The sequence below is a fragment of the Convolutriloba macropyga genome, chromosome 14, assembly GCF_964194025.1.
Source record: "Convolutriloba macropyga chromosome 14, txConMacr16.3, whole genome shotgun sequence".
Classification (NCBI taxonomy): domain Eukaryota; kingdom Metazoa; phylum Xenacoelomorpha; order Acoela; family Convolutidae; genus Convolutriloba; species Convolutriloba macropyga.
The window spans coordinates 36,867,186-36,886,959 of record NC_134481.1 but is presented as its reverse complement, the minus strand read 5'-3'; the positions used below and the strand labels follow the sequence as shown (position 1 = coordinate 36,886,959).

Below are 19,774 nucleotides of genomic sequence, written 5' to 3'. Positions count from 1 at the left end.
TCAATAAACGTTCAGAAAAACGAAACAACAGTGGCACATAATATCAATATATATGTTATTTCTTGAAATACACGAAATTCGATGGGACATCTGATTGATGAATAGAAGTTAAATTTGACGAAAGGAACCTATTCGCTATATACTGAATGTTTCGAGCAACATCATTCATTCAGTCCTCAATTACAAGCCTATGAGATCTGTGAGCAATTTACGGCTACCTAAAGAACAAAAACAGCGAATTCAGGAAAAAAAATTGAGCGACAAAAGGGTCGAAGGCATTAAAAAAATGAACTTTTCACTAAACACTCTTCAATTTTAAATTAATTTTTCAGGAGCAATGGGAAAACCTTTTTTATCAATATAATTTCAAAAAATCAACAAATATAAACAAATACATTAGACGCACGAAAATTGCGGGAAAACACGTATTATCAACGCCATTAAATTCATTAGCCTTCAACGGAAGCCAGTATATACAATAAATGATGCCTCGAGGGGACAATAAGTTTTTTTGCCAATCGTATTTCATCAATAAGACCTTACAACAAGTTAATGACTATGAAAACAACAACAGAGAGAGGCAAAAACCACAAATTCAGTAGAAAAGTGACTGAAGAAAATGTCGAAGCAACTCAAATCATAAGCTCTTCCCTGAAAACTTTATTTATGATCCGTTGAACTTCTTCCCTAAACCAATAGGGACTCTCAGCAGTAAGATGATGTGATAAGATTTCAAAAGGATCGAAAAACAAAATAAAGTACCCAAAAAAAATATGAATTCTCGTGGCATTGATGTTTTAAAACTAATAGGTAGAAGATAAAACCGCTAACCAGATTAATTTTGGCTATAGTAGAACGGAAATGGATTATGTTAGAACCAACAATGACCAAGAGTATTCACGAAAAAAAATTAGGAATGGTTGAATTTCAAAAAAGTTTCGAAAAATTATTTTTAAACCCTTAACAGCCAGTAAACTCAATCTTTCATCGGAGCTCAATGACGATGCTCAGATATAACCCATTGGGAGGAAAATGATGTCTGTCATGCATAGATAGTTAAAAAGACATCACAATAAGTCTTATGACAGAAAACAATAACAAAAACAGCAAAAACTAAAATTCAGTAGAAAAATGCGAGAAGAAAGTGTCGAAGACAATTAAACCATTAGCTATTCTCTGAAAACTTTCTCTGTGATCCACTGAACGTCCTCTCTAAGCCAATTGGATTACAATAATCTTTGGATAATGTGATAAAGAGTTCAAAAGTGACCAATAATTCAAAAAATCCAAAAAAAAAATTTAAAAAAATTGAAATCTTTGTCATTGAAGTCATATAACCAATAGCTAGAAGATAAAACAGCTAAACAGAATATTTTTAGTCGCAGTAAAAAGCAAGTGGGTCCAGTCAATACTGAAACTCACTAACAGTTCAAGAAAAATTTAGGAATTGTTATTGTTCAAATAAAATTTTCGAAAAATGATTTTTATTTTAACAGACATTAAATTCAATAGCTTTCAACGGAAGTCAATAAAAACGCTCAAAGATGCCCCGGTGGCAGTACATTTATGTTTGTCATGCATAGGTATTCATTATGAGATCACAGTAAGTATAATGACTATTAAAACAACAAAAAAAAACAGGAGAAAACCAAAAAATCAGTAGAAAAGTGCAAGAAGAACGTGTCGAAGCCATTTAAACCATAAATTTTTGTTTAAAATTTTTATTGGTCATCCACAGAACATCGTTTTTAAGCTAATGGGAACTGTCAATATTTGGATAATGTGATAAGATTTCAAAAGTAACCAATAATACGTAAAAATCCAAAAAAAATTTTAAAAAATTGAAATTTTTTGTCATTGAAGTCATATAACCAATAGATAGAAGATAAAACCGCTAACCAGTTTAATTTTGGTTGCAGTAGGAAGGAAGAGGGTGCTCTCACCCCTGGACTGACTTACAATTCACTATAATAAGATTATGATTCTTTAATATTCAAAAAAAATTCGAAAAATTATTTTTTAAGTCTTAACAGCCATTAGCCGCCCCCTCAATGAAATAGACATGTTCACTTAATGCTCATTATGGAACATATTGCACTGTTAGTCAATGAATCCCTACCATAGGACTCCAAAAAAATAGTAAAACTTCAAAAAGAAATTCAAAATTTCATTCAAAATTACTTACGAATCGAAGCCAAAAAAAAACATGAGCAATTCCTTGAAAACGACGTTTTTTGTTCATTGCGCTTCATTCGACTATAAAGGAGTTTTGTCATTAATAGAACGTCGATATAAAATGTGACTTGTCTCTAGGTGACTTAAAAAAGCAAAAAAGAGAAAAGTTTTATTAAAAAAAGGGCTCTCAATTAGAGTTCGATTTTTTTTTGATAGTGAACTTCCCTATGAGACCAGAACTAGTCTTTCTATCGCCTTGCATTCAACTTTTACGAACTCAAAATTTATTCTTTTTATAGAAATTTGAATTAATGTTTTCGTAAAAAAGATCTTAGTTTGAAGAAAATTGTACTAAAAGTGAACAATCATGCTAAAGATCCCATTGTTCACACAAAACTTCAATCCTCGATAACTCCTCGAAAAAAACGAAATTCAAAAAAATCTTTTTACTTTTGAATTCTACGCTGGACCAGCTTTTTAATGATACCACTCACATTTCTCTACGACGAATATATCGATCGGCCAAAATTCACTGAACAAAAAAAAAAAAACCCATTTGAGTATATAGTTCCTTCCCCCACAAGTGGGGTCGGAACAAAAAACAGATTGTATGGTCCGACAGCCGAGTGGTTAAGGCGACTGGCTGTTAATCCTGAGATCGCCGGTTCGAGACGCGACAGTGAAACTTTTTTTGCACCCAAAAACAACCTCCTTTGAAATAAACTTGTAAGTTTTATAGGCGGCGGCGATAACTATTATCAACTCACTTCTGTCTCTTTTTCCATCTGTGTTTTACGGCACGCAAGTCTATTTCGCAGCTATTCCGGCAATCTGCCGGCTATGTTTGTTTAATAGCCGCGTCCTCAATTCCAGGCGGCTATTATAGTGGTCCTAATTTTTTTTACTTCGTCTAACAGATTTTTGTTTTGTCTTACCCTGACTTCTCGGAATTTACTTTTTCAATGACTTAACCTCACTCGAAAAATGACTTCTGAACTCACTTAGGAATTTTAAATTTTCTGAACTTTTACTCGTTAAAGGTCAATAGTGTGCATCTAAGTAGTGCCAAACATATATGCCCTAATTCTTGATTATAAGAGTCCTGAGTTTTTGATTTCGAATATTAATTTTGGGATCTTCCCCGTTTGTGCCCCCAGTACGTTATGCGCCCCCCAGTTACAGAGCACGTGCCATTACATAGTAAGTCATTATGTAAAAAAATATTGCACGTGCATCTGAGGGGTGCAAATAATATGCGCCCACTAAGCTGAGGGGGCACAAACGGAAAAGATCCTAATTTTGAAAAGCCCTATTAGGGCTTTCTCCTTATAGAGCTTATGTGTCTCATAAAAATGACAGTCCAAAGCTAATCCAAAAAGTCTAGTGGTCTATTAAAGGACTGGTGGTCGATCTGTCTATCTAATCTCTTTAGTTGTTTCAATTCATGGAAGGCCCCAAGCGTCTATTGCGGCTATTTTCCGAAAATCTGCCGGCTATGTTTTTTACAGGCAGTATTTTTGTTCATGCGGTATTTTGACCTGAAAGCGAAAGTGAGAAAAGCTGTCATGGCGAAAAGATTTTTGCTTAGCGAGAGAAGTTTTTGATCATGCTTTTTGACTTTTTTGACAGAATGGAGCATGTAGATAAAACGATTTCAGACTTTATTTCGTCCAATTCGCCCATTTTTTGTAAATGATTTTTAGTTGATGCTGTTCAATTGCTCCTGAACGAAGTTCATAGCAATTATCGTAAACATGTTGGTTTTTCGCTTTGACCATTTTGCGCTTTTCTTCTAAAACGTTCGGGGTTAAATATTTTTTCACCCACCTGTCGTTCGAGAGCAATTTTTCTGACATTTTTTGGTTTAATTTTTAATATGTAACCCACTGCAGTCGATACCACAGTGTTTTTGAGAGCCTAACAATGCGTTTCAAGTGCAAAATGGGAAGAGATTTCTCAAACTTTTTCTTCATTCTTCGATCTTTAAGAGGACTTATTTTCAAAAGTCAGTACATATGGTAGCTTCCTTTTGATGTCTCACACATTGAAAGCCTTTTCTAACGTGGGACATTTTTAATCAAATTATGCAAATGCGAATCCGATTTTGGCAATTTTTGTTCAATTTTTCTCAGTTTTTGTTTGTATTTGGTTTTATTTACCTAAAGTCTTTGTCGCACGTTCAGGCATTTCAGTTTTGCTTCGTTTTCTTAGTAAACAAAATTTTGTTTGTGTTGAGTCTTTGAAATACGGTGAAAATGTTTTCATTGAAAATGTTTTTTCAAATTTCTTTACAATTTTTTTATAGTTTCAAATCTTGGATTGTTTTCTTTTTAATAGCCGCCCTCATCTTCTCAGCCGGCTATTATAGCGCTCCTATTTTTTTTTACTTCGTCGAATAAAAAAATGTTTCGCTTTACCTCATTTTACCGCTTTTTCAACATTTTGCGTGATATCTTTTTGACTTCTCTAGGCTAGTTTCTCTCTTCTCTCATTCTGCTAAAAGTTATTTTGAACATCAGTTGCTCAGCAAAGCAATTCAAAATGAACAGAGTCATTATAAAAAATTGAACTCAGAAGTAGAAACGGGATAAACCCATAAAGCCCAATTTTAGATGCCCGCTATTTGAACGTCGTTCCTATAAGCCTTAGTTACCATCTCTAATGCTTATTGGTATTGATAGTAGCGCCTGTAGCCTCTCTCTAAGAAACAGAAGTACGTTATGTTCAACTACGAAATGCCATCAAAATAAATCGGACTTAAAAAATGTTTTTGTACAAAAATCTTTTTTTTTCAATATCTTCTATTCTTTCCTTCCCAATCCTGCTTATTGTAATCAACGGCGGCTATTTTCCGGCAGTCTGCCGGGTATGTTTATTTCTTTTATCTGTACAGAAGGTTGGCAGTCTGTTTTTTCTCAGCATCGAATGCTAAATAATGAAACGTATTTGTTCTTCAACTTTATTTTTCAATTTGGTTTTTAACTTTCAAAGATGGGAACGTTCTCCTAAAGACTCTTTTTTAGAATTTCGTTTGCTCTAGTTTTTAATGCTCTCAGATGAAGTTTTTATCAATAATATTAGTCATATCGGTCTTTTTATGCGCTTTTTTGCTTGACCGATTTTTTGTCTGACCCATTTGACTTTTCGTCCTCAAAACCGGATAAACAGGTAGCACCCAGTGGGCATTAAGTGCTCTTAGAGACTTTCAGCTCACTAGTCTTCAAGTATGAGATTATCAGAAACTGTTTTGGAGACGTACTTATGTTGTGAAGGACGGTTCTTAGAGGTTGACGAACCCCTCCCTGTGCTGTTTTCCCACCCCCTTGGCTAGCTACTGGCAAAGCCAACTGCTCACCAGCCATTTGAGAGCAATTCGCCCGACGTTAGTCGGTTATGTTATCCATTGTTTAAAAAATTTAATGATTTTAGCCTGCTTCGTATTTTTATTTTAATTGCAGTTTTTTTCATTTAATTTATTGCAACTCTCCGATTTTGCTAGAATACCGCTTATAATTGTTGACTGACTTACTTTTTGCAAAAAATTTTGGGAGGCTTAGTTTTGCTATTAACTTTGCCTTTGAGTTATTTCCTTTTGCCTTTATTTCGTTTCTGGATTAGTTTTTTGCGATAGCTGTAACTAGTTTTTTTGTAAGTTATTTCCAGAAAATGAATTATATCTAATTGGTGTCTTTATTGATCTGACTCCAAAACAAAAAATTGCTTGGTTCCTAGTTTTTAGTATCCTTTTTTTGAAAAATTGAGGTTAGTTTCTATGAAAGTTGTCTGCCTTATGATTTCACAATGTGTCCTTTTGCGTTCATTGTGGAGTCCTTGTTTTTTAAGACCAATATCATTTTTTTTCATGACAATATTTATCCCGCCCAGTATTTTTTAGCCTATCAGTGTTGAGCATCCTAACAATTTCGGCCCTTTTTCAATGTTGCCAAATGCTTCATAATAAGAAACTTTGCGGTATCATGATCATTTTGCTTTTTTAACGCAAAATTATGTCTATCTTTTAAATCTATGCGACTTTTTGTGCCGCTACTTAATGATGTTGTGATTGTTTTTATTTTCAAATGTGCCAATGATGTCAATGTTTAACTCTTTCTCGTTTTGACAGTTGTGAATTTTACAAAATTTTTCTTGATCAAATTTGTTGAGGTAAAAAGGGACTGCTTTAATCAAAAGTTATTTGTTTTTTGCTGCAAATACGGTTTCTTGTGAAGTTCTGACACTTCGAGCTGTTTCTGGTATTCTTCCGTCTATGTTTTTTGTGTTTGCAAGTAGGTTTGTTCATGCGGCATTTTCATCTAAAAGCGATAGTGAGAAAAGCTGTCATGGGGAACAAATTTATGCTAAGCAAGAGATATTTTCTGATCTTGCGCTGCGGTCAGTGAATGACTCTTTGACTGTGGAAAATGTTTTTGAGAGAACGGCGCATATAAATAACCATTTTAAGCCGTTTTTTCCATTTGGCTCATTTTTTAATTGTAATTTGGTTTTTTGTAGAAATAGTTTTTGATCGATGCTGGATCATTTTCTAAATTTCTGAAATTGATACCGCAAAGTTTTCCAGAGCCTATTCATTCTTTTCAAATGTGAAATGGGCACATATTTCTCAGTTTTATAGTTAATTTTTGGATTTTTTAATTTTTATTTTTGGATCTTTGGGGGGACTTTTTTTCTGAACAATCAGTGTTTATTGCAAGGCTCGCTTGGCAATTCGTGCATTGAACAATTCTTTTGGACGTGAGGTCTTCTAAAATCGTACTTATGCTAATGCGTTTTTTCGATTTCTGTCCAATTTTCCATTGCTTTGTTTTTTGTTTTAATTAGTAGAAATGCTTTTCTGTGAAAAATCAGTGGTTTAGTTTTGTAATTATAAATTGATTGATTTTTTGACGGTTTATCTCTGAAATTCAGTCGAAATTTGTTTCTCAATTATATTTTTTTTTTTCGTTTATAATTTTGTTTTTTGACAATTGGTTTGCAAAGCATTTTAATTTCTCGAATCTCTCTAATCTTTTTTTTAGTTTGATAATTTAGACAGAAGGACGACTGTGTAAATTTTTCAGCTGTTTTTGCTAAATAATTGAATGTACTTTTTTGATCGATAATTTTTTGAAGTGTTTTTAAAACAGGATTTAAAAGTCAGTGTCGCATGTGAAAACTAAGTGTTTAAGTCATACAGCTGAACGAATTGAAGAGCAGAGAAGAGAGAGAGAGAGAGGGAGAGAGAGAGAGAGAGAGAGAGAGAGAGAGAGGAGAGAGAGAGGGGGGGAGAGGAGAGAGAGAAGAGAGAGAGAGAGAGAGAGAGAGAGAGAGAGAGAGAGAGAGAGAGAGAGAGAGAGAGAGAGAGAGAGAGAGAGAGAGAGAGAAGAGAAGAGAGAGAGAGACAAGAGAGAGAGAGAGAGAGAGAGAGAGAGAGAGAGAGAGAGAGAGAGGAGAGAGAGAGAGAGAGAGAGAGAGAGAGAGAGAGAGAGAGAGTTTTTATATCGTTTATTGAAAGGAGGGAAAATAGGTTTGAAAAATTTTCTCTAAGCGAGCTGTTTTTTCTTTACGTTTTTTGTTCAATCAAATGTGTTTTTCACAAGTATCCAAACTAGTAGTTGTGAGTTTGGAAGCTTTTTGGACCATCTGAAGCTCATGTTGGACTTTAAGATTCCTTTCTCAGCTATTTTTAACATTTTGCCTTGTTTTAAGCTTTTCTAGCTATTTGTGTTAATCAATTTTTTATAGAATATGTGGTGTTGTGTAGTTGTAATTACTTATTCTAGCAGTTTTGTTTAATCTTATTTTGGCTGTTAAATTTTTCAAATGTTTCTAATGAAGGACATTATCGACCATTTTTTCGATTTTTTTTTGTTTTCTAAGGTTTTGCGTATTTTTTCTGATCTTACGTTTTCCGCTGTAGGTTTGCTCGGTCAACTCTTTGTCTTTAGGTGTTGCTTCAGGTGAAACTTCGGACATGGCACTTCTCACATAAATAAGTTACATGAATTTTTTTAAGTTTTTTTCTTGACAGTTCACTAGTTTGATATTTTTCTGCTTTTGCATGAGTTACCTGTCTAGCAGAAGTTGCAACTAGTTCTTGCTGAATTGTTGTTGGGAAGAATTCTTGAAAGCTAAATAGGCCCTTACCCTAAATAAATTTCACATTTTTCTATTTTTTTTCAGATTTGTTCTTTTCAAATCTCAATTGTTGTTTATTACTTCACCGTCAAATTGTTGCTTTTATTACTGTTGCAAACTAACTGTATTACAGGGTCTTTCACCAATATTTTTTTCAGAGTTGCAACTGAAATCAAAGTTTTATGGGATGGTATATCAGTTTTTGTCAGTTTTCTCATGATGTTGCTCCTGTTTTTCCAGAATGCGTAGTATAATTGTTTAGATTGTGAATTATGTCAGTGAGGATGTTCAATTTTCTTCGAGCTGTTTCCGGAATTCTTTCGGCTATGTTTTTTTTTGTTTGACGCTCTTTTTTTCGTTTTACTTTGTTCACGCAGCAAAGCTAAAAAAGTCGAATTTTCTGAATGACTTCTTATTCTCACTAACGGCTTTTGCGCGCGTGACGTCATCTCTCACTCTCTCTAGAAGTTTTTGTCATTTGCGTGATAAAATTTTTATCATACATGACCTACGTCACTCAATAAAATGACTTCTGTACAAGTTTAATTTGAATTAAATTAAGGTCAAACCTCATTTTTGTAATAAAGGTCCTTAATAAAAAGGCTTCTGCAGAATGAATTTTAACAAGCTTTATTAATTTATCGCTGTTTTTGACATAGCTTTTTGAGCGGCGTCGATTTTTGTAACTTAGATATGTATCTGTTTCTATCTCTATTATACATCACGGAAATCTATTTCGCAGCTTTTCCAGCAATCTGCCTGCTATGTTGAACATTTCATGTACAAGTCATTGAAAAAAAACATTAGCGGCTTTTTGTTTAGAGAAGAGAGTGATCAGTGAGTGCTGTGTGTACGTGGAGGCTGGCAAGGAGCCACTCCCTTTCACTCTTCTCTTCCCAACTTGGAGCTCGTCCGAAAACAACACCATCAAATCAACTGTGAGTGTGCGAAACAGTTAAGAGCTAAAGTTTTGTCACGGCTGGCAGTAAAATATTTAATTGTTCCTGTCCCACTTAGTGGGGATATATTCACTGGGTAATTTTTTTTGCTTTCGAAGGAAGTTGGAAGTAATTGTTTTAGTCATGTGTCTTTAATGCAAAGTTTTTGTTTGACCGCTTGGAAGTTCTAGAACATTCTTTCGCTCGCTTGAACGATCTAAGTTGACTTTTGGTCTTCATAAAAGGGATGAAGTCGTAAGGCCCAAGTGAATTAAGTAGATGATCAGTTGCTTCGGTAGGCTCTAGGAGTGCGCTTCGCCGAAGCTGTTGAGTGAGCAGAACTTCAAGGCGTGGAGGGCCATTTTGATTAATGTATGCTTGGAACCGTGTCCTTTTGCGCCTTTTACCACACTCTTTCTCTACCCCACGAACTGTTGCTGACTTAAGCTTAACGTAGCTACAACTAAATGATCTGCAGGTATTTCGTATAAATACAAAATTCAAATTGACATTGTTTCCTCTTTACCCCTCCGACTCATTTTATATAATTCAACCTGTTCAATGGAATAACATTTGTCGCAATAAATACCAAAAAAATATTTTGACTCTAATAAACTATTTTTTTCTTGTCAATCAAACAATCTGATCTCGGGTAAATTTTCTGTGCAAACTGAGACGACATTTATAAAAGCTGCAGCACGTATTGAGATTGCATAAGAACTCTGGCTTTGAAAAGTTACACAATATAACATTATATTTCCTTTGTGACTACAGCTGTCGATTATGTTTTGAATAGATAAAGATCGATTGAAACCGATGATGAAATGCTGTGAAATCTCTTGTAATTGAAACGATTTTTAGTTAATTAAAAAACAATTATAAATGGAAAGTTATATCCAATGGAAAAGTAAGTTTTTTTTAAACGTTCAAAAATATTTGGTCTTATTTTCAATAGAAAATCAATAGATTTTTTTGTAGTTGATTGCAAATGTTGATTATCTTTTAATCTATGTTTAATATGATTCTAGAACTGGACGGTAAAAAATTAATCCAAACTTTTAGAGTCGTTTGCTACTAAATTTCTCGGAGCTCAAACTTTTTCGAATCTTCGGTATGATAAGATCTCTTGAAAATATTGTTTTTCTTCAGCATATTTATCGAGAATCCAATATTTTTTATCCAGAAAAAAACTGAATTGCTCACAGCCAAAAGGATTCAAAATTTAAGCAATCTGGTTGCGTGAATAGTCAGGAATGAGGATTAAAGTTTTGAATATTAGATTTTTTGCTAAAAAATGGAAATACTTTAACGAACTGCGACATATCTCTCGTCAAAAAAATTAGAAGAATAATTGCGAAAGGGGGACTTCCTCTTTTTGAGAAAGAATTTGTGCGAAAGAGTTGCAGCAGAAAAACATTTTGGTTACCGCAAGATACAAATGTTAAATGTCATTTGCAGGTGTTATGAAAATTTAAAAAGTAGCTACAGAAAAAGAAACCGCTCCTTGAATCTTTCAAATTTGTTGGAAATTTCTAAGTTTTGTTAAATTGAGCAAAAAAAATTCTACAGGTAATTTTTTATAAATACAAAAATGTCGAATTTAACTTGTTTGAACTTCATCCCTCTGGCTCATTTTAAATAACCAACCTATTCAATTAGAAATGGAGTTACATTATTTGTCGCATTAAATACAAAAATAGTTTGACTAATAAACTGTTCTTTCTTGTCACTACCAAACAGTCTGACCTCTTAATAATTTCTCTACAAGCTGAGACAACCGTTATAAAGATGCAGAACGTATGGGGATTGTATAGGAACTCTGACTTTGAAAAGCTAGACGATCTAACATTGTATTCCCTTTGTGACTACAGCTTTCGATTATTTTTGAATAGATAAATTGAAACGGATGAGAAAATACCGTAAAATCTCTTGTAATTGAAACAGTTTGTAATTAATTAAAAAACAACAATTATAATGTCAAAAATGTTTGATCTTTTTTCAATAGAAACTTAATAAAATTTTTTGTAATTGTATGCGAATATTGTTCATCTTTTAATCTATCTTTAGTATGATGCCAGAATTGTAGGGTGAAAAATTAAGGGAAATTTTCAAGAGTCGTTTGTTATGAAATTTTTTCTCTTAGCTCGAACTTTGTCGAATTTTCGGTATGATAAGGTGTCTTGAAAATATTGTTCTTCTTCAAAGTAAAATTACCGAGAATCCCAATATTTTTATCCAAAAAAGTGAATTGCTCACAGCCAAAAAGATTTAAATTTTAAGCTATCTGGTTGCGTATAAAGGCAGAAAAGATGCTCAAAATTTTGAATATTAGTATGCCAAAAAATGAAATAATTTTTAACGAACTGTGACTGCCCTCAAAAAGGATTAGAAGATCTTTTGTGAAACAGGGAATTCCCCTTTTTGAGAAATATTTTATTCGAACAAGGAGGCTCGTTAATGTGCTTTCGCACATGATGTTCCGACCCGCGCTAATCTACATTTTTGACTTAACTGTCTTTTGACTTCAATTTTTGGCAAAGAGATAAACAAAAATAGATGTTTGAGTTTAAAAAAATCGTTACACAACCAAAATAATAATTGAATTAAGCAATGCCATGCCTCATTACAAGGACATCTGCCATTAAAAAGACTACGAAAAAAACAACAACAACAAAAAAGCAATAACAAATATTGCATGGCATAAACTCAATATCTAAAATTGAAAGCACCTAGTATCAACGGCAAATTACAATGAGACAAAACCCTAACTACACAAAATTAATTTTTCCTAACTACGCTGCAGATAGTATTTTTCCTTAATAAGACTAGGTAACAAGTCGGCGAACAGAAGAAATAAAGAAGCGATATTCAAAAATCGATTAACATTTTTCAAACAAAGATTTCAAAAGTCTTAAAAATCATTAGCCTTTAACGAAATAATTCTTGATAAATTTACCAAAAAGTCATAATGAAACCGGTAGGACTTTACTTTGGTTAGACTAAGCCATCGGAATGGACTAAAGAAGCAGAAAAACTCAAAAAAATACGAAAAGCAGGTAACAAACATTGCGAAAACACAAATTATTGGTTGAATTAAAACAATTGGCTAATTTCTGGAAATTATGTACTTCTATTCCGATTTTTAATTATACCAATGCAGTTTAAAATATACTGAATGAATAAATAAGTTCAATTGGGCCATATTTGAAAATCATTTGGATCTGTTATTACGCAATTGTGCTAATGGAAGAGAAAAAGAAACACAAATGCACCACTCACAACTTCTTATGAAAACGCATTTTGTCCAACAAACGATACATCAATTACGTCATAATATCGGTTACCATGTTATTTTTTTTGAATAAGTAATTGTATGGGACCTCTCAATGATGAAAAAAAGTTACAAGTTGACGAAAAGAACCACAAACTGAAAAAAATGAAAAATCCTGGGACCTCTCAATGATGAAAAAAAGTTACAAGTTGACGAAAAGAACCACAAACTGAAAAAAATGAAAAATCTTAAAAATGTATGATTTCATAAACTTCAAGACTATTCGCTATAAACTAACTGCCTCGGGTAACATATATCAATCAATCCTCAATTACAAGCTTATGAGACTGGTCAACACTTTACGGCTACATAAAGAATAAAAAAACAAACAAAAAGAGCAAAATAAAAAAAAATGAGCGAAAAAAATTGTCGAAGCTGTTAAGAAATGAATTTTTCAGTAAAAACTTTTCTACTTTCAATTATTTTTTAACAGCAGTGGAATACTTTTTTAAACAATTTGACTCCAATAAATCAACAAACATGAACAAATACATTAAAACCACGAAATTTTTGAGAAAACCGGTAGTGTCAACGCAATTAAATTCAATGGCTTTCAACGGAAGCTAATAAATCCCCTATGTTAAGCCTCGAGGAGAAAAAAAGGGATGTTTGTCATTCATATGTTATCAAAAAGACATTACAATAAAATATGGACTATGAAAACCAACAAAAACAGGCAAAATCCAAAAATTAGGTAAAGTGCGAGAAGAAAGTGTCGAAGCCATTTAAAGCATAAGCTTTCTCTGAATACTATATGTATAATCCACTTAACTTCTTCTCTAAGCCAATGATACAATCAATAATAGGATAATTTGTTAAAATTCCAAAAGGAACCAAAATTATGGGAAAAAATATCCAAAAGTTAAAAAAAGAAAACTTGTGCATCGAAGTCATAGCACCAATAGTTAGCAGATAAAGCCGCTAAATAGATCAATTTTGGTTCAAGTTGAATATAAGGGGGTTTGGTTATTACTGAGACTGACTTACAGTTCACAAAAATAAGTTTAGGATCGGTTAATGTAAAAAGAAATTGCCGAAAAATCATTTATAAAGTCTTAACAGCTATTAAATTCAATAGCTTTCAACAGCAGTCAATAAATACGCTCAGCCATGACTCGATAGAAGGACAAAGATGTTTGTCGTGCATAGTTTATCAATAAGACATTACAATAAGTCTTATCACTATGCAAACAACAACAAATACAGGCAAAAAGCAAAAGTTCAATAAAAGCGAGAAGAAAGTGTTGAAGCCAATTAAACCACGAGCTTTTCTCTGAAAACTTCAACCATGATCCATTGAACGTTTTCTCTAAGCCAATGGGAGATATTGGTATCGGGCTAATATGATAAGATTTCAAGAGCGACCAATAATAAGAAAAAATCCAAGGTTTTTTTTGAAATCTTGTGGCAATGAAGTCATATAACAAATAGTTACAGGATAAAACCACTAACCAAAATAATTTTGCTTTGCTTGCAGTAGAAAGTAGGGGGTCCTGTCATTACTGAGACTGACTCACAGTTCACGAAAAGAAGTTTAGGATCGGTTAATGTTAAAAAAAATTCTCGAAAAATCACTTTTAAAGTCTTGACAGCCGTTAGCTGTCCACTCAAAGCTCTAGATAGGTTCAATTATTGCTCATTACGAAACTTATTGCACTTTTAGTCAAAGAGTCTATGCCATAGGACTCTAAAAATTTAGGAGAACCTCAAAAAGAAAATCAAATTTTCATTTAAAGTTACGAAAACTATGATTCGAAGCCAAAAAAAACACGAGCGATTCCTGAAAACATATTTTTTGTTCATTGTGCTTCATTAGACTTCAAATCAGGTTTCTCATTAACGGAACCTCGGTATGAGAATTGACTAGTCTATAGTTGACTTAAGAAAACAAAAAAGATATGAAAAATTTCTTAAAAAGAGCTCTCAAATATAATTTGATTTTTTTGATAGTTAACTTCCCTATGAGACCATAACTATACTTTTTATCGCCTTTCGTCTATAAGGGACTCGAAATCGATTGATTTTGTGGCATGAAATGAAATTTTGAATTAATAATTTTATTAAAAGAAGATCTTAATTTGATGAAAAATTTCACTTAATGTGAGCAAAATCATGCTAATTATCTCGTTTTCGCACAAAACTTCGAATCATAGTTACGAAAACTATGATTCGAAGCCAAAAAAAACACGAGCGATTCCTGAAAACATATTTTTTGTTCATTGTGCTTCATTAGACTTCAAATCAGGTTTCTCATTAACGGAACCTCGGTATGAGAATTGACTAGTCTATAGTTGACTTAAGAAAACAAAAAAGATATGAAAAATTTCTTAAAAAGAGCTCTCAAATATAATTTGATTTTTTTGATAGTTAACTTCCCTATGAGACCATAACTATACTTTTTATCACCTTTCGTCTATAAGGGACTCGAAATCGATTGATTTTGTGGCATGAAATGAAATTTTGAATTAATAATTTTATTAAAAGATCTTAATTTGATGAAAAATTTCACTTAATGTGAGCAAAATCATGCTAATTATCTCGTTTTCGCACAAAACTTCAATCCTCGATAACTTCTCGAAAAAAAAACAAATTTCAAAAAAATCTTTTTAGTTTCGAATTCTACGCTGGACGAGCTTTTTAATGATACCACTCACATTTTTCTACGATGAATATATCGATCGGCCAAAATTGACTGAACAAAAAAAAACCCATTTGAGTATATAGTTCCTCCCCCCACAACTGGGGTCGGAACAATTATAGTTATGGAATTATGTGCTAATCATGACTACAGTATTTATTACTATATTTCATATCAATTACTTTCTGAGACGACATAGTACCACATCTTTTGTCATGATTATTCACAAAATTGTTATTTTCTGTTTGGTATTTTAACTCATTTTGTTGACGCATGATTTGGATCATTTTTTACTTGTTTTTGGATTACAGTTTTCCTTATAGCGATGATCAAGTTTGCTGAATACTCTACCAAATTCAGATTAATTACATTTTTGCAATATGTTATGAAATTATTCCCAATTTAGCATTTGCACTGATGACAGAAACTGTGCTTGCAGGCGATCGCAAGTGAGGATGTAAAGATGGTGTCGGTTGAAGAGAAGATGAGTGAGCTGGCGTCTGTTTGTTACTCGCTAGATGTGCTGAGAAAGAGACCTCTTCCGCCCGATGTGGATCCTCTAAGGATTGAAGACTACGTCAAGGATGAGGACTTTGAGGTAACCCATCATTCAGTTCTCTGTATGTTGGAAACCCTGATAATTGCCTGTATATATCCTAACTAGTTTCGTTTTTCGCCTGACTTTTCCTCCTCAATAAAGGATAAACAGTAAAGCCCTCAAGCTCTTTCTCTTCACATTAAGAGAAGTTCTGAGCCTCTAGTGGTTTTCCCCATTGTTTTGTGAGCTTTTAATTAATAATTTTTTAAAGGAAGGTTTTCGTTCTTATGTTTACTCCTAATATATAAAGAAAAAAATGAATTTTTCAAATTGTTTAGTTTGTTTTTGGGCCTAATTTTTGTGTGGCTTTAGTTTTTTTCATGAGTAGTTTCAGCAAGTGCTAGTTCTGTAAAAAAAGAAATTTTTCGGCCAAGGCAACTCTTCGAATTGTTTCCTGAAATCTTCTGGCTATATTTCTCCTTCGTCATAAGAAAGTTTGTTTCGCGTTACCTAATTTTGCCACCATATCCACATTTTGCATGAAATGGTCCTAACTTTGATAAGCTAGTTTTATCTGCTCAAAGTATGTTTAAACAGCAGCTTCTCAGCAAAGAAATCTTAGATGAACACAGTCAATATCGAAAAACGATCGAATCGAATATCGAAAAACGAAAGCGGGATAAAAACCCACAACGCCGAGATTCAGATGACTGGTCTTTCAACTTTTTTCTTATTATTCTTACCTACTAGGTCAAATGCTTATTGGCATTGTTACTAGTCGCAGTATCCTCGCATCATGAAGGAGGACTATGTATAACTACGAAATTAAATCAAGAGAACGCGCTCTTGAGTTTTTGTAAAAACAATCAATATTTTTCTAATCTTGTTTCAGTCATGGCCATGGGAGGCAGTAGTGGCTATTTTCCTGCAATCTGCGATTTATGTTTTTATATTAATTCGACATCTTTTGTCTTCATTTTTCGGCGCAAGGGTTTTCTTGATTTACTTCTTTGTTTCATTTGTTCTACTTATTTGCAGTAATGTTTTAGTTGAACTGCTTGGTTAGTTTTTGATCATAAATTGTTAATAGCCGTCGTCCGCTTCTCAACAGCTATTATTTAGGCGCTCTTTTGTTCACGCTTGACTTCTGACTTATCGCACTCACTGTCTCAACTGAATGGATTTTAAATTCTTTTCCGTATTGAATTACGCAATGTTGTGAATACGTTCAATATCAATTAAGCAAAATCAAAAGAAACGGGATAAACCGTTAAAGCCCGCTCATTAAGTCATAATGCATTAGGTTATCAAAGTTCATTAAATCAATTGCTAGCTGGCAGTAGTATTATGCTTAAAGGCCTTCAGTTTAGAAGCTGAATTGAGTGTAATTTTAAAATCTAACTGAAATTTCACGCCAAATTAGATCACTTTTTGACACTGAAAAAAAATCGATCAGTTTCTTTCTCTTCATATTTTCTGTTTCAATGCCGATGTGCATCAAGCGCGTCAACGGCGGCTATTTTCCGGCAATTTGCCGGCTATGTTTTTTTTACCTTCTCTAAATAACTTTGAACACTAAAAATAACGATGGAGTTGAATAACAATTTGGATGTCAATACAAGATTTCTATCCTATGAAAACTAATGCTAATGAGGTGTCCTGTTAATGCCCAAAATCGACTCATCCACGTAATCAATGTAAATTGTTTGAGCAAATTGACTTTTTTGTTGGTTTTTGTCACCTTTATTGAAAGAAACATTTTCTTGTGAGTTCACCGGAAATTTTTTTCATCGTATTCGGATATTTTACTGAGACGAAATGTGGAAGACAAAAATCATAAATATTGTGCGCGTCTTCTGTTTCAGAATCTGTTCAAGATGCCCAGGAGCAAATTCGAGTCCCTTCCGCAGTGGAAGAAAACTGAGACGAAGAAGAGAGTAAATCTGTTTTGAAACTAAGTTGATCAGAATTAACCCCTGTTTCGAGTTAACATTATCTTATCCTCTTCAATTAGAATAGAAGCTACTACTTGCATCAGCTACTGCTACTACAAGCGCTATTACTGTTGTTCCAGTAAATATTATCATCCTAAATGCAATATCACTAATACGTCAATTTTTGAGACGGTAATTTGAAATTTTGATTTGATTTGATGAAACTGATTTGAACTGTTGGCTAAAAATTAATACTGATTCCGGATCTTTTCAATTAAAGCTCCCTTCTCGCATCAAACTAAGTGGATGTATATTATTTGCAGCCCACCCGCACGTACTATTTTTATCATATAATGAAAACAATGACAGTCTTTACTTTGGTAGCGGGGATGGGGGCGTATAACCTACCGGGGTGCTTTAATAGAAAAGATCCTTGATTCGTTATTTATGATACTCGGATAATTTATCTGTAAAATCGTAGATGTTTAGTCTATGTGACAGTGCTATATGATACAAACTGCACAAACGCGCTTATCGCTTTCATACACTCCATAGTTAAAGGCTTAAATTAAGCCGATCGGGTTGATTAACGCATTAATATGTCTATACTTTTTCTACAGCAGAGATTTATAATTTATGATGATTTATAAGTAATAACAGTCAAACTTGAAAAATTTGATTTGCTATAAAAGTTTTGTGGAAACGCAGGATATTTTTCAGCTTGGAATCATTGGAATAAATATTATCGTCAGATAGGAAAATGAGATCCTCAAAATTAGTTTTGGCAGTGTTCAGCCGCATAAAATCACTTTTGCTAGTATAGCAATCCATTGTGGTGCAAACCGTTGTGGTTAAACGTTAGAATCAATGTTTGGAGCAATTATTTGTGTCTTGTTAATTGCTCTTAAACAAAATTTGTGGGAATTTTTTTAGTCTCGTGGTATTTTTAAAGTGATTTTCCGCTTAACCGATTTTTCGTCTGATCCTTTTAACTTTTCGACCTCTAAAACGAGATAAACATGTAAAGCCCGGAGTGAATTAAGTGGCCGAGTAGCTCCTTTCGAGGCTTAAGCTTATTAGTATGTAAGCATGTGGGGGCTTTCCCATTCGTCTAGTGATTTGCAAAAGATAATGCAATCAAAAACGAAAAAAAAAAAAAACAAACTGAAGACATCTGCTTAATTTTTACGTCCGGCCTGACTTGGAATTTCCACCATGATGTGGCCATAAATATAGCATTTGAAAAGTTCTGAATATAATAACAACAGATTAGCCAGATTCAATAATTTTTAATCTCAGCTAAACAATCTTTCTAACTAATCACCTGACAAAAATCCACATCAGTTTCAAATAGAAATAAAAATTTTAAAGGGGACGCAATAAAAGGAGACGAAAATACAAATGTACGATTTTCTAATCTGGGGACTTTCAAGCTGATTGTAGTTATGTTTGGTTGAATTCATTATTATTAATTGCTCTTGAACGAAGTTCATAGCAATTATTGTAAACGTGTGTGCCGTTTTTTATGCAAATTTTTCGCTTGACAATTTTGCGCTCTTTTCTAGAACATTCTTTGACTTCTCAAGTGACTCCTTCACGCTTTCGTTCATTTTTGAGTAATCTCTATTTCTCCGAAGTGAAACTTATTGCTAATATACAATCGGTTGCAGCATAGCAGAGGTAAGTGATTCGTAGCGCAGTGTTTCGTGCGGGTGGTTGTGGAGCGGGAGGGCAGTGGTTCGAATCCCGGTGGAGGAAAGGTTTTTTGCACCCGAAAAGAAAAAGTGATCTAGGCTACAACCCTGAATTAAATTGCCTCGCATGTTGTTCAAGAGCAATTCTTCCGACCTTTGTTGTTTTATGTTTGTTTTTTTAATTAATGTTATTATAATTTTTATAGCCATCCCCCGAAGTATAGCTTCCCCACCATTGTATTAAAAATTGATTGTTTGGGAGGCAATAGGTTTTATGACCATTAAGTTTCAGGGGTTATAACGGGAATGGCCCAGTATGCGACTGGTTTCAAAACTGTTTTGAGGAGATAGTTCCATGGTGCGAAGGGAGTTTTTAATCTTCAAATTTTTA

The 19,774-nt window shown here is 33.4% G+C and overlaps 1 protein-coding gene across 1 annotated transcript in view; it reads left to right on the top strand.

Moving 5' to 3' along the window:
- LOC142353472 (supervillin-like) overlaps positions 1–18,416 on the top strand; it is a 71,962-nt gene extending 53,546 nt beyond the window's left edge. Inside the window, exons 14-16 of the mRNA XM_075405726.1 lie at positions 9,133–9,248; positions 15,657–15,815; positions 17,621–18,416. Of these exons, the coding sequence (XP_075261841.1) occupies positions 9,133–9,248; positions 15,657–15,815; positions 17,621–17,707 (362 nt within the window). The 3' untranslated portion in view covers positions 17,708–18,416. The remainder of the gene's footprint in view (positions 1–9,132; positions 9,249–15,656; positions 15,816–17,620) is intronic.
- Positions 18,417–19,774: the final 1,358 nt, after the last annotated feature.